This window comes from Nuphar pumila, chromosome 3 (assembly GCF_984573655.1).
Source record: "Nuphar pumila chromosome 3, dmNupPumi1.hap1.1, whole genome shotgun sequence".
Taxonomy (NCBI): domain Eukaryota; kingdom Viridiplantae; phylum Streptophyta; class Magnoliopsida; order Nymphaeales; family Nymphaeaceae; genus Nuphar; species Nuphar pumila.
Genome location: NC_143251.1, coordinates 37393710 through 37407154, shown reverse-complemented (window position 1 = coordinate 37407154; position 13445 = coordinate 37393710). Strand labels below are relative to the sequence as shown.

At 39.4% G+C, this 13445-nt stretch overlaps 1 protein-coding gene across 1 annotated transcript; it reads left to right on the top strand.

Moving 5' to 3' along the window:
• Nucleotides 1-5040: 5040 nt before the first annotated feature.
• Nucleotides 5041-11573, top strand: LOC149842615 (cysteine protease RD19A-like). Its single transcript, XM_089999309.1, has 4 exons — nucleotides 5041-5539; nucleotides 5655-5774; nucleotides 10680-10926; nucleotides 11088-11573. Exons 1-4 carry the CDS (start codon nucleotides 5072-5074, stop codon nucleotides 11357-11359), a joined length of 1107 nt encoding a protein of 368 aa, XP_089855435.1. The 5' UTR covers nucleotides 5041-5071; the 3' UTR covers nucleotides 11360-11573.
• The last annotated feature ends 1872 nt before the right edge of the window (nucleotides 11574-13445 follow it).

The window sequence follows — 13445 nt, the reverse complement described above, 5'->3', positions numbered from 1 at the left end:
TACATATCAATGTCGCTCTCGCCTTCTTTGATACAAAATCTCTTGTGCTTTTACGTTTATGTATTTCAACAAACACATCCTTGTAAGGCACAAAGTCTCATTTTTTTGCTTCCTGCAATGTTAAATAATGAAAAAATCAATTAATAAGTATGCAGAAATACTTACAAATTTGATAATATATATATATATATATATATATATATATATATATATATATATTGATGAGTTATTATTTTCTTCTGGTGGCTCCCAAAAGTCCTAGATCCACCTGTGTGTAGATGGGCATCTTCGCTCGATTTTGTGCAGCCTTTGCTGAGTGGTTTCAAAATTCATTGCCCGCCCACTTATCGCACATGCCCTCCTAATAATCTCTCATAATAGTAGAAGGCTCATGGCCCTTCCACTGCAGTGGATCATCTATCCCACCAGCTGCTTTTTTTGTTGCAGTCTTCATATTGTGCAGCATGTCAGCAAATCGATTGGCAACCACCTTCTACCATACTACCCTCGCATCTTTCTCCTCGTTCGCAGTCGCGAAGCAATGAGAAGCCTACAAATACTTTCAGAAAGTTAGCACACATGAGTATAACAAAAAATAAATATCAAACGCATTGGTTATGATAAACGATTGCATACCATGAATGAGAACATTAATCTGTCCAACACCTTTGTCGGGTACTCTTTCCATTACACGACCGGTCCTAGAAGATGTTGCAATATTGACTTCCTAATTTCTCGTATTACTTCTTCTGCTCGAACCTCGCACTGCACATAAATTGATACACATTAACATATATTTCTTTGTCCAATTGTGATCCTTCTCAAATCCAAGGAAGGGCCTTGCACTACAGGCATCTATCAGTCCATATGAAAAGTATCACAATCATCTTAAAATCTCTATGCTAGGGGTGGCAAAATTTGACATGACTCGCCAACCCGACCTGCCAACCCGCTTCTTAGGTGGGTTCAGGTTTGGCTTAAACGGGTTCATGTCGTAAACAGGTCGACCCGCCTAACCTGTTTATTAAACGGGTCGGATTCGTGTTACGGGTATGCCAACCCGGCTGACCCGTTTAATAAATGGGTTAGGCGGGCAGGTCAACCCATTTACCCAAACCCGACCTGCCAACCCGTTTACCCGACTCTGACCCGCTCGCTAACCCGCCAAACCGCCCGCTAACATGAACCTGATCCACCAACCTGTTTACCCGACCCGACCCGTTTATTAAATGGGTTAATCGTGTCGTGTCGGGTTACCCGTTTAATAAATGGGTCTGTTTGTGTTTTCCACAGCCGACCCGTTTAATAAACGGGTCGAGTTCGTGTTGAGGTATGCTGACCCGCCAACCCGACCCGATTGCCACCCCTACTCTATGCCCGCCAACCGTGCAGGTGGACCTTCTATTTCGACTGTGCATGTTCAGAACACATTCCTTTGTCATTGGAACGCATGATCTCTGAGTAAAAATCGACTGCGACAATCAAACCAACACGGTTTTCTTCCATGCGTCAATATAAAAGATTTTGTATCTTTCATGCAGTACGAACATGCCAACCTCTCATGTGTGCTTCAACCAGATAACATACCATATGCAGAGAAGTCATTAATTGTCCATAGAACAACAACCTTCATATTGAAGTTTTGTTTTCTGTGGGCATCGTACGTGAGAACACCGTCATCCTACAATATTTTCAGTTCATCAATCAATGACCTTAAATATACATCAAGATTTTGGCCCTGAGAAGTCGGATCAGGGATCAATAGAGACAAGAAAAGATTTTAACGCTTCATACACAAGCTTGAAGGAAAGTTGTATGAGGTGACAAATACCGACCAACATGAGTATGTGGTTGATCTACCCCCAAATGGATTAAATCCATCTGTACATAAACTGAGCCTAACATCCATTCACGGTTTGCAGCTATTTTGTCCTATAATGTTACAGATATTATCATCACCAGTTAAAAGAGAATCATAATAATGCTATGATGAAAAAAATATCTAGTTAATCTATTAATTTTTGTTTGGTGATTGTTTGTGAGCAATTTTTTTGTTTCAGTTAATGCGTAATTTTTTTTCCCTCTATACCACAAACACGCTTAACATAAAATGCAATTTCATAAACTATTATGCATGCATTGATAATTTAATATTTTTGTGTATAACACCATCACATCATATTTATACACATCACAAAGATATTTAGAAATATGAAATCACATTCCATAAAATGATACATTCATTTGAAGCATGTTTTCATGATACAATTTCACATGAACAGGATAATCAAATGGAAATTAACTTCATGCAAGCATGGATACAAACACATCAAACATTGCAATACATTCAAATCATTCATATCAAAACAATGTCAAACATGTACCTGCAGCAAACACACTCTAATATCTCGCTAACTACTACCATGCCTAACATGGAATCCGAACTCAAAAAATAAGAGCACTTCTATTTTTATACATTAAAATCATGCTCGGCATGATCTCCAAACTCCATCAAAGCAATCCTAGATATTCACAACTAAGTGAGTGTGTGAACAGAAAAGTGTTGCATCCAAGAAATTAAATAACATGTGATGCGCTTGCATCACTTACTTATCACAGGTATTTACCCGACTTGCATTTCTTTTGCCTTTGCATTTTTTCTTATTTCTTTTTGCATTGCATTTTTTGCCGCATGCGATGCTTAGCACTAAGCATCGCATTATTAGCTTAACAATGTACCTGCGAAGTACAAATATACAAAACAATATAAGAAGGAGGCTTGACCCCTCCTTGGAGAAAAAGGAAACAGGGAGGGGTCGAAGTCCCTCCCTCGCATCCCGTAAGACAGAGAGGGGTCTCAGCCTGTCCCTGACGAAAAGAAAATAGGGAGGGGGCTTTGCCCCTTGCCGAAAAAAACAAAAGGAGCAGGAGGAGCTTCGCCCCCTGCCAGAAGACACATGAAGGCAGGGCCCAGAAGACAAAACCGAAGGCAGGGGGACTCGCCCCCTGCCGGGAAAAACATAAGGAGACAGGGGGGCGACATGGCTTGACCCCTGCCCACATGTCGAGAAAAAGAAGGGGAGGCGGCAAGGACTTTGCCTCCGCCGGCCTACTAACCAGAGGCAGGCAGAGGGGGCCCTACCAACCAAAACACAAGGGCCCCTCTGGAGCCCTTCCCTAAGCCGAACGAAGAAAATGGAGGCAGGGGTCGAGGCCCCTGCCGGCCATTCGACCCAACGCAGGCGACAACCCTGCTGCCTGTCGGAGGAAGAAGGTCAAAGAAGACAAAGGATAAGAAGGTTGAAGAAAAAAGGGGGAAGGAGTTACTTGAGGAGAGGAACAAAATGAGAGGTGTGGTGATGCTCGCCAGAGCAACGATGACGATGGTTGGCGGTCGGATGGGGCTCCGGGTTATATCGACGACAACCAGGAGGGTTTGAGGGAGGTGTCATCGGGGAAAAGAGGTCATCAGCCAAGGGAGGCTCCCGGAGAGGGAGGTCAGAGAGAGACGGCGACGGGGAGATCATCGGTGCAGTCACCGACGACTCTAGTCGCCGGTGGCCGCTGAGAAAACGAGAGGAGACATGGAGAGAAGGGGGGGGGGGGTTCTCGGGGTCATCGGGGTGTCTGCCAGACACAGGGAGGAGGAGGTAGCCGGGGCAAGCAACGCATGTGTGTGTGAGAGAGAGAGTAGAGTTAATTTTGTGCCTTAGATAGGCATTTTACAACGAAACTTAGCGACAAAACAATTCTGTCGCCAACACCGACACTATTGAGCGACAAATTCGCGATGAAAACATTCTGTCGCAAATACCGTCGCTAATTAGCGACAGAGTAGCGATCGGAAAAAGCCATCGCTAATTCGTCGCTAAGTTGCGACAGATGTAATTCCGTCGTTAATTAGCGACGAATTTGGTGACAGAATTATTCTATCATAAATTCCGCAACTAAATCAAATTTTAGGGACAACTCATTTTCTCTCACTAATCCATCACAAAATTATGACGAATTGTTTTTGTCACAATTTTCGTCGCTAATTGACATTTTTCTTGTAGTGTTAGTTTTCTTTTTGTTGTCATATTTTTATTTATGTATATAAATATACATTGCGAAATACCTAAGATATAAATAGAATACATAGAATGCATAGAATATCGAAGCAATTCATTAAAAAATAATAGATACATACAAAAAAACAATTCATTAACAACTCTTAATAAATAAAAAATATAAAATATTAGAGCAATTCATTAAAAAATAATAGATAAGTACAAAAAAATAATTTCCATAAGACACTTGAACAGTTAATTAAAAAATAATAGATAAATACAAAAAAACAATTCATTATACAACTCTTAATAAATATACATTTTGCAAAGCATAAATACTCATGAGTATTGATCTTTGTCACAAATATCGCCAACTTTTGAAAATATTATGATAAAATTGAGATATTTTCAAAGGGTGATTTTCAAAGTATTGATTGTTTTGAAAATATCATGTTTTTAACTCATTATTTTTTGTTTATTTTTATATCATATATATATATATATATATATATATATATATATATATATATTTTATTTATATATATTTTTGTATACTTATACTTACTGATATTTTTTAAAATTCTCTTGAAAAAATGCTTCTTTCAAAATATCACGAGATTTTCCCACAACTGTAGTTATTTTCTGTGAGAACAACATTTGTGCTGTTTAATATTCCGTTTACCTTCTCCTCCTGCTTACTTTTGCTTAGTGCGTGCACTGTTTCAACATTTTTGGAGATGAACAAGATGGACGGCTGCCAGGCAGGTAGCTACACGCTGTCGCTGTATAGTACCAGAAAGATTACGTCTACCAGCCGCAAACCTGGACCGCCCATTCTCCAAATCCAACAGCTCAAAATCCGCAAACATTTTCTGACCCCACCCAACAACATCCGAACTCCACCACCCGCCCTCAGGTCCAAATAAAAGGACACGTGGACTAATGAACGAGCTTCACGTTTCGAGCTACACACCACACCTATTTATCTTCCACCGCACGCCCCTCCCCCATCTCTCGGCGCCATGGCTCCTCCCTCCTTCCTCTTCCCCCTCTTCGTCGTCTTTCTCTGCGTCTCCGTCGCCGCCTCGTCGGAGATCGGAGACGCCGCAGTCGACGGCGAGGATCCCCTCATCCATCAGGTGACGGAAGACCACCTCCTGAACGCCGAGCACCACTTCTCCGCCTTCGTCCGCCGCTTCGGCAAGACCTACTCCGGCCCCGAGGACCACGCCTACCGCTTCTCCGTCTTCAAGTCGAACCTCCGTCGGGCTCGCCGACACCAGATGCTCGATCCCACCGCCGTCCATGGCGTGACTCAGTTCTCTGACCTCACGGAGGAGGAGTTCCAGCAGAGGTACCTAGGGCTCCGATCGCTGAACCTGTTCGGGGCGTCGAGCGACGGGAAAAAGGCGCCGATCCTCCCAACTAACGACCTCCCAGAGAATTTAGATTGGAGGGAACATGGCGCCGTCACTCCCGTTAAGAACCAGGTTCGTCCTTCGATCTTCCTGCTCTGTTTATTCTTTATTATTTTCTTTCCCCCAAGAGTCTTTGCTTTAGATTCTGGGGTTTTCTCTGAAAAAAATTGAATCTTTCGATTTTTAGGGCTCTTGCGGGTCTTGCTGGTCCTTTAGTGCAACTGGAGCGTTGGAAGGAGCTAACTTTCTGGCTACCGGGAAGCTCCTTAGCCTCAGTGAGCAACAGCTCGTCGACTGTGATCACGAGGTCCTTTTCACCTCTAATTTGAATTTATCACTGTTTTCGCAGTTTTTATTTTCATCGAATTGCATCTTGTTTGGGAAAGGTAATCTTTATGCGTGCACCTTCTGCTGAAAGTATGAGATTTCTTGCTTTTTGAAAAGAAGGGGGAGTATCGGTTGTTGTTTGGTGACGTTTGTGTTCTGATTAAAGAAGACCCCGGTGGGAACTATGGAAGTAAATTAGTATGATGTTGACTTGCTTTTATTAGAATTCCCTTGCCATTATTAAGCATTTGTTCTTTTTCCATCTATATTTCTGCTTGCTTGTGTGAGTGTACTGTGTACCCTTATGCGTGGTGTGAGTTGTCCTGGTGAGAATATGGTTTATCTCTGTTTTTTGATACGTTCTTGTGTAGGTAATTGTTTTTGTTTAGTTCTTTAGCATTGATCATCATGATTCAAGGCCTCGTGTTCGGTTGGGATTAGTCAGTTTGTTTGCTTATCTTTATTTTGTTTTATTGTTTATATTTGTTTTTATCATCTCTATTTGTTGACCTTCAATATGGATTTGATGTCGATTGCACTGCTATCTGCTAAAGCTTTGTCTAGAACCCAGATTATTTAGATTTTTGATTGATCTAACATGGAAGATTTGTCTTTGTTTGCAGTTCTTCCTGGTACACCAATTTCTAACATAATTTTTTGCTCTAATCTGAAATACACCACCTCCTTTGGAAGCCCAAATCCACCTAGTTTTTCACAATTGCTTCAAAAAAGCCACTACGTCTACATGCATCAAGGTGGCAAAGTTTGAGGGAAGCATAGTCGATGATTCAGCTCAGTTCTTGTACCACTAGGGCTAGGAGTGAGGTCTTATGGGGATGCAGAATGGTGATTGCTATGGTCAGTTTTTGTAGTCTTACCAATGGTTACAAACTTACAATATCAACAGGTTGGAGGGTGGTCTTGAAAGATCATATTACAACAGGCAAAGTTCCATTTTCATGACTATTCGATAATGAACAAATTTGGACACACAAAGCACATAGGCAACGTGATGCCTGCAAATCAGTGTCACCTATATCGGCGATATTTTGAAAATATCGCTTTAATATAGGCTATTTCAAGCTAGCCTATATTTTCAAAATATTGCCAGGAACAAAAATATCACGATATTATAGCAATATTTTTTAAAAAAGCAGGTCATCTTCTAGTATCTTGGCAGGTATAAATTGAAGAAAACAGATAATTCTACCGACATTTTAAAATTCAAGTCAGAGCCACTGCATGCTTCAGCATAAGTTGATCACCAAAAGATTCCCACTTTGTTTGATAGGCAAGCTGGGGGATAACCCCCATGTGATTCAAACACAATACCCCTCAGTTATGATAGTGCGACCTAACCATCCAGCTCTCTCTAAAATAGAAATTGATCAATCGGTGGCTTGGCCCTAGTGGCACTAGTTGGTCACTTTGGTGTTGGATACTAGGCGGTCGTTCATGCTAGTATCAGTCATGAAAATGGACTTAATCTAAACTTTATTCATTAATGACAAACTAAACGTCTCCCCCAACTCCTCGCATCACTTGTGGATACTAGGCGGTCGTTCATGCTAGTAGATGACTCACTACTTATATAACTCGTATAGGTTTTCCTATGGTCCTAATTTTTTGTAAAAAGTGCTAGGTGATATTTCAAACACAAAGCTAGAAACTTACAGCATGCAGTTTCGTAACATGTATATGCTAGTAAATTTGTTGACAAACTCCAAAGAGTACATGAATGCGCATAATCCTAGGATGATGACATCCTATTTAGAGATCCATCATCGTTGAATGGTGAGAACGTGGCAAATAAAAATGTGCTCTACGGGTCTAACTTTTCATGCTTTTGTGCAAGACTTGCATAAATAAGGAAGATAATAGTGATTAAAAGCTAAATTTAGCATTTCCCTTCTTTCACTTTGATCATGAAATATTAGTCCACTCATTCTGATGAATGAAGCAACAATGGCTAAAACAGAAATTGTCTAGAAGGTATGCTTATGGCTTTGTTCCCTTAGTTTTAGCTTAGCTATAATGTGACTGGAAATCCTGAAAGTCACTTTTCCCACACCCAAAAGGAGGGAACTGGCATGTCTTACTGGAATGATAAATACCTAATGCACCCTAGGAACTTGGTTGATTGGTTTCCATAAAACAAGGTAACAAGGTGCGGCCTTATAGAGTTGTTTGCCTTGGTCCACCAAGTTCATGAGTCATAAAACCTTTCTCTTCTATCTGCCAAAGATGGATAGGGGCAAGCAAGCGGAATATTCTCTCTCTCATCAGTTACCACCTACTTTTCTGTCAACAAATTATAAACAGCCTGACCTTTAATTACACTGTTCATTATAGGTATGGTCTGGTAATCTATTTAAATGTGCTGACTGTTGTCTAAAGATTTCATTGTGAATTCCATTTTTTATGGTTTTGGAGAGACAAACATGATATGTAGCGTCTTTGAAGACTCATGAAGTGCTCTTACTTTCATTCACAATCCTAAGAATCAAGTAGTAAGCATGCTATTTGTTTGATTATAATTGGGCCTTAAAATAATAACAAATGAATTGTTAATATAAGATACAGATGTTGTGGAAGAGTTGTCCTTATTTTAGACTTCTTTGAAGGGAATATGATGCTCATTTTGGTAACTTGGCTTTCTGGAATAGTGCTTGACAAAGAGTTGACTTCTAACCATTAAGAAGATTCTCATAGGGTAAAGAACATGTTTCTTACTATAAATGTTAAAAGAGAATAATGGGTCAGAAGACAGAAGCACAGAAGGAAAAAGAAGAATTGGAGTTTTCAATTTAAGAATGGCGTTGAATACGTCTAATATGGAAAATGGAATAACTTTTATGCTTGATATATTAAATCATGATTAATGCAAAGTTAGTCACCAATCAACAAAATATTACAATTCTCATGTGACATGTATCTTTAGTCCATTCAAGGTTTACATTTTCCATGAGCAGGTATCAGGTTCACAAGTTTTTCTGGACCTGCCAGCAAAATACAAACTAGTTCCCTTGAACTAGATTAGAGGTTATAGTTTGCTGAAACTAATCAATCCAATTTTCTGTGGTTGATTATGTAGAGGGGAATATATATAGGTTAATATTTGGTGCCTTTGAAGGCACCAAATTATATGGAACTATTGAGCTGAAAATCATACATTTTAGTTTTTTTTTGTAAATATGGATGTGATCTACAATGTTTTTTAGTGGGAAATTAGTTTTGAATCATATGATTGTGACACATAAGCAAGTTTTTTAAGAGATTAACAAATGAACGTTCTACAATGCATTGAAATTTCATGACTCAAAAAATCATATTTTTGGATCGAAATAGCATGATCCAAGGCTTGATCCTCAGCAAACAAACCTTCCTGAACACATCTATGTGGTCAGATTGAGTTGATAAAGCTTGAACCTATGATTTTTAGCTCAATAGTTCCATATAATTGGGTGCCTTCAAAGGCACCATATATATATATATTAGTAACGCTACAGTGCTCCCGGAGCACATACTCCCACCTAATAGAAACCATACATGTAAGATATATCTTCTCAATCAGATTTCATAAATGCTTTCAACACAGTTTATTTGATAGGAATCATGCTTTGGATCATTCTTTTTGGACACAAAAATAAGGCTTTTTAGGTCTTGAAATTTTGGTACATTGTGGACCATCAATTTTTACCTACATATATGTCACATTCACATGATTCAAAACTTGTTTTCTACTAAAAAAGGCATGTAAATCATATTTATACGGTCTGATCAACAAAAAGCCTCAAGAATTTTGAAAAATTAAAGCTTTCTTTAGGTGGGAGTAGGTGCTCCCGGAGCACCTTAGCATATACACACACATGGATTTGTATATTGTATATTATATCTATTTATATATTGGGATCAGTGGACACCTTGTGATATGTGGCTGACAACCTAATGAGTAATGACTGGCGACTATGGTGACCATGTCTTGGGTAACTTGACTTGTGGGATCCTTGTTGTCCCTTATCTTGTCTGTTGTAGAGATGCCTTTACCTGTTTGCTTGTCCTAACGGATTTGGTTGGAATGTGTTCGTTTATTTATTAATCTTTCTTTGAGAAAGAATTGTTTCTATTGATATTCTTGTATTGCCTATGAAAATTTGGTTTCATTTTTAGTGTACTTGTTGGATGGTGGATTGGTTTTGTCCATTACATTCCAGGTGTTCAATCTACACTCGAATGGGCTATATTGATAGCATTACTAGGCTTATACCAAACATGTCGATCTACTCTCTTTTTTTGATGAAGAAATATGATGATGTACTTGAGCATGCCAAAATATGCATTGCTATTTGTGCATTGAAAATGACAGTTGTGATATCCTGTGCGAACTCCATCTATTTTCTGCTGGCTATAGAGAAATAAAAAGTCAGATGATTTGTACCTAGATACGTTTTTAGCCATCATAACTGGAGCCAAATCTTTGTATGGGTTTATTTTTTTATTTTTCCTCATTGAATTGTGCCACCTGTATAAGTTGCTTCAGCAGTTTCACGGTGTGATGTTTCTTGATTTAGTTTGTTGACAGATCCACCGTTCATCCACAGTTGATTTCTAAGCATTGCTTTGCTTTTAAAATTTACTGAGGTCTGATTAATCATTTTTTTACACAAAATCTTGGGTCTTGAATCATTGTTTTTCTATTTTCCCTTTGTTTGTGGTGTATGAGTTGCTTAAGCTTTATTTTGGAGGCTTGAATATACCATTTCCACAAATTCTTGGGATGATAACTTCTTGTCTTTAGTGTTTCAAATTCACATAGTTTGTGGCTAGCATTGAGAGCTCAGTTTCATAAAAACCTTCACACTAACTAGTGCATAAATTTTTGCAGTGCGATCCTTCAGAACCAAGATCATGTGACTCAGGGTGCAATGGAGGACTAATGACTAGTGCCTTCCAATATGCAATCAAGGCTGGTGGACTAGAGAGAGAGGAAGACTACCCATACACTGGAACTGATCGGGGCACTTGTAAATTTGACAAGAACAAGATTGCTGCAGCAGTCTCTAATTTCAGTGTTGTCTCAATTGATGAAGATCAAATTGCTGCAAATCTCATTAAAAATGGCCCACTTGCTAGTAAGTAATCAAAAGCGCTTTATGAGATCCAAAGCAAATGTTCCAATCCTACCCACAACCCCTGCGCCCACCATCACACCCCATTTTTTGTTTTCTTTTTCTTTCTTTCAATGAAGATTATTATCTTAACAGTGCCATTGTTGGATTCCCCAACATGGCAGTTGGTATCAATGCTGTTTTCATGCAGACCTACATTGGAGGTGTCTCCTGCCCGTACATCTGCGGCAGACGGTTGGATCATGGAGTTCTGCTTGTGGGGTATGGATCTGAAGGGTACGCTCCTATCCGGTTTAAACCGAAGCCTTATTGGATCATTAAGAACTCCTGGGGAGAAGGGTGGGGAGAGAAGGGATACTACAAGATTTGTAGGGGCCGCAATGTCTGTGGGGTAGACTCCATGGTCTCGACTGTGGCAGCTATTCGCTCCCATTAGAAATACAGGTTATTCTGTTTTGCTGAACTCCATTATCTCCCTTATGTAAATAGTAAATGTAACTTAATATCTGCATTCCAGACTGTTAGTAGACAAAGGGAGCCTGTCATTGGCTTGATGCTCCATCTATAAGTATAAACTACTTTTTAGCTATTATTATTGTTATGTTTTCTGGTGACTTTAGACAAGCCTTGAGATTGGTAACCTTACTTTAGGGATATCTAGAACATGATTAAGTGCAGTTTGATCATCGGCATTTTGGTTTTTGTTTGGTTGCATCAGGACATATCATGTGTGTGAAGTGCTGTTCAAGACTTCAATTGGATATACTGATTGGTGCTTTTTGATGTTCTTGCTGGCATTTGCATTGGTGGGGATCATCAAAATCTGAATTGGGTCCTTGCTCTGAGACTGCAGAATTAGGTTTTGTATTATCAAGAAAACCTCACATGATATTATCAATTTTGGTGGTGGATCTCGGAATTAAAACAATGATATTATCAATATGGTGAGCTGTTATGAATGTATAGTAAGGAAAGTCCTAGCTGACTAACCTGAAAATATTTAGAGGCTCATAAGGGTCCCCAATTAAATCCTGAGAGAGATATATTGAAGTCTAAATAATTGGATGCATGCTTTGTGCGAATGATGGTGATATGATGGATGACTGGAATGTAGAGAATGTAACCTCGGTTGCTACAAGGTGCAGGGTGTTATATAACTTAAGGCCAAGGTTGGTTTTATTTTAGAGGCTGCGTTTGTCTTGAGGTTGCCAGGAAGGCAAACCTAGACAGCAAACGTTTTGAGCAAGGAAAATGTGAAACGAGGTTTCTTAGGTGCATGTGAAATGGAAAACGAGAAGCAACAAAAAACTTATCGTGTAACGAACTGAGAAACAAATATGAAATGTTTTAAGAAAAAGAAAAGCCTTAATAACTGAATAAAACTAAACATGAGAAACCTATATATGTTTCCCAAATGTGGGATTATGGGACGGGAAACAAATAAATACAGAAGACGTGTTTCTCAAATATGAGAAACATGTTTCCCTTAAGGTGGGAAACACACTTCTTATTATGGCAAACAACTTTTCCATAAGTTTTATGGTGTTCCCCAAACATTTTGGAAATGGTTTTTTGAGAAACTTTCCCATCTCCTTGTAGCGTTTTTGGTAACCTTGATTTATCTCACAGTTTGCCTCTTGTGCGTTTCAAAATCTTCTAATGATATTGATGCTACTTATAAGCATGGTCACAAATCTCGTGCTCAGGATTTTTCCCCATTGGAATTTCCAACGGTAGGTTGGGATCTCAGTATGTTGAAAGTAGCGAACAAAAAAATAAATTGCAAAAATATTATAAAACCTATAAAGATTTCGATATTGTTCTGATATATTAAAAATGAGTAAGATTTTGAATATATTTTGATGTTTTTGGGAGCTTCATGGTTTGCAAAAATCTGGAGAGGTTTTGTATAATTCTGCTTTATGCTGGGGTTGGACGAACTTGAAGTTTTGTTTTTCTTTCTTTTCCTTTGAGAAAAATTTATTTAAATTTGGATTTGAAAATGGAGCTGATGAGAGGTAGCTGGATGGTAATATCATAGTTACCAGTGTCATTTTAATGACCCATCGCTAGGTAGCCGTCAGTATTCAAGGGAGTCTCTCCAGTGGCGGAGCCAGAAGTTTTTCGTTGGGTGGGCAGACTTCGGGTCTCGGGGACAATGCTATGGTCTTGAAGGACGATTCATTTATTCGGACCAATGGCGGAGCTAGAATTTTTTCACCCACCCATCGTCAGAAGAAATTTTGGTTGTGCGTGTTAGATCTGACATGCTCTTCTAGAAGCGGCCTCACAAGCCAGAGAAGGAGATGGCCATCAAGTTGATGGTACCATCTGGTTTCATCATTCTGAGGGCCTTCATGGCATCAGCCTGCCCGTGGCCAGGCTATAACAACACACCTTCAATCCCTCTTTTCCTCCGTTTAGTGAAGCAAACATAGTGTTTTGCGCGGCACTGATAACCACATTTAGGTTCCAGTCATCCATATCACCATTCCTGTCATTAGGACCTCACTGATGCAAGT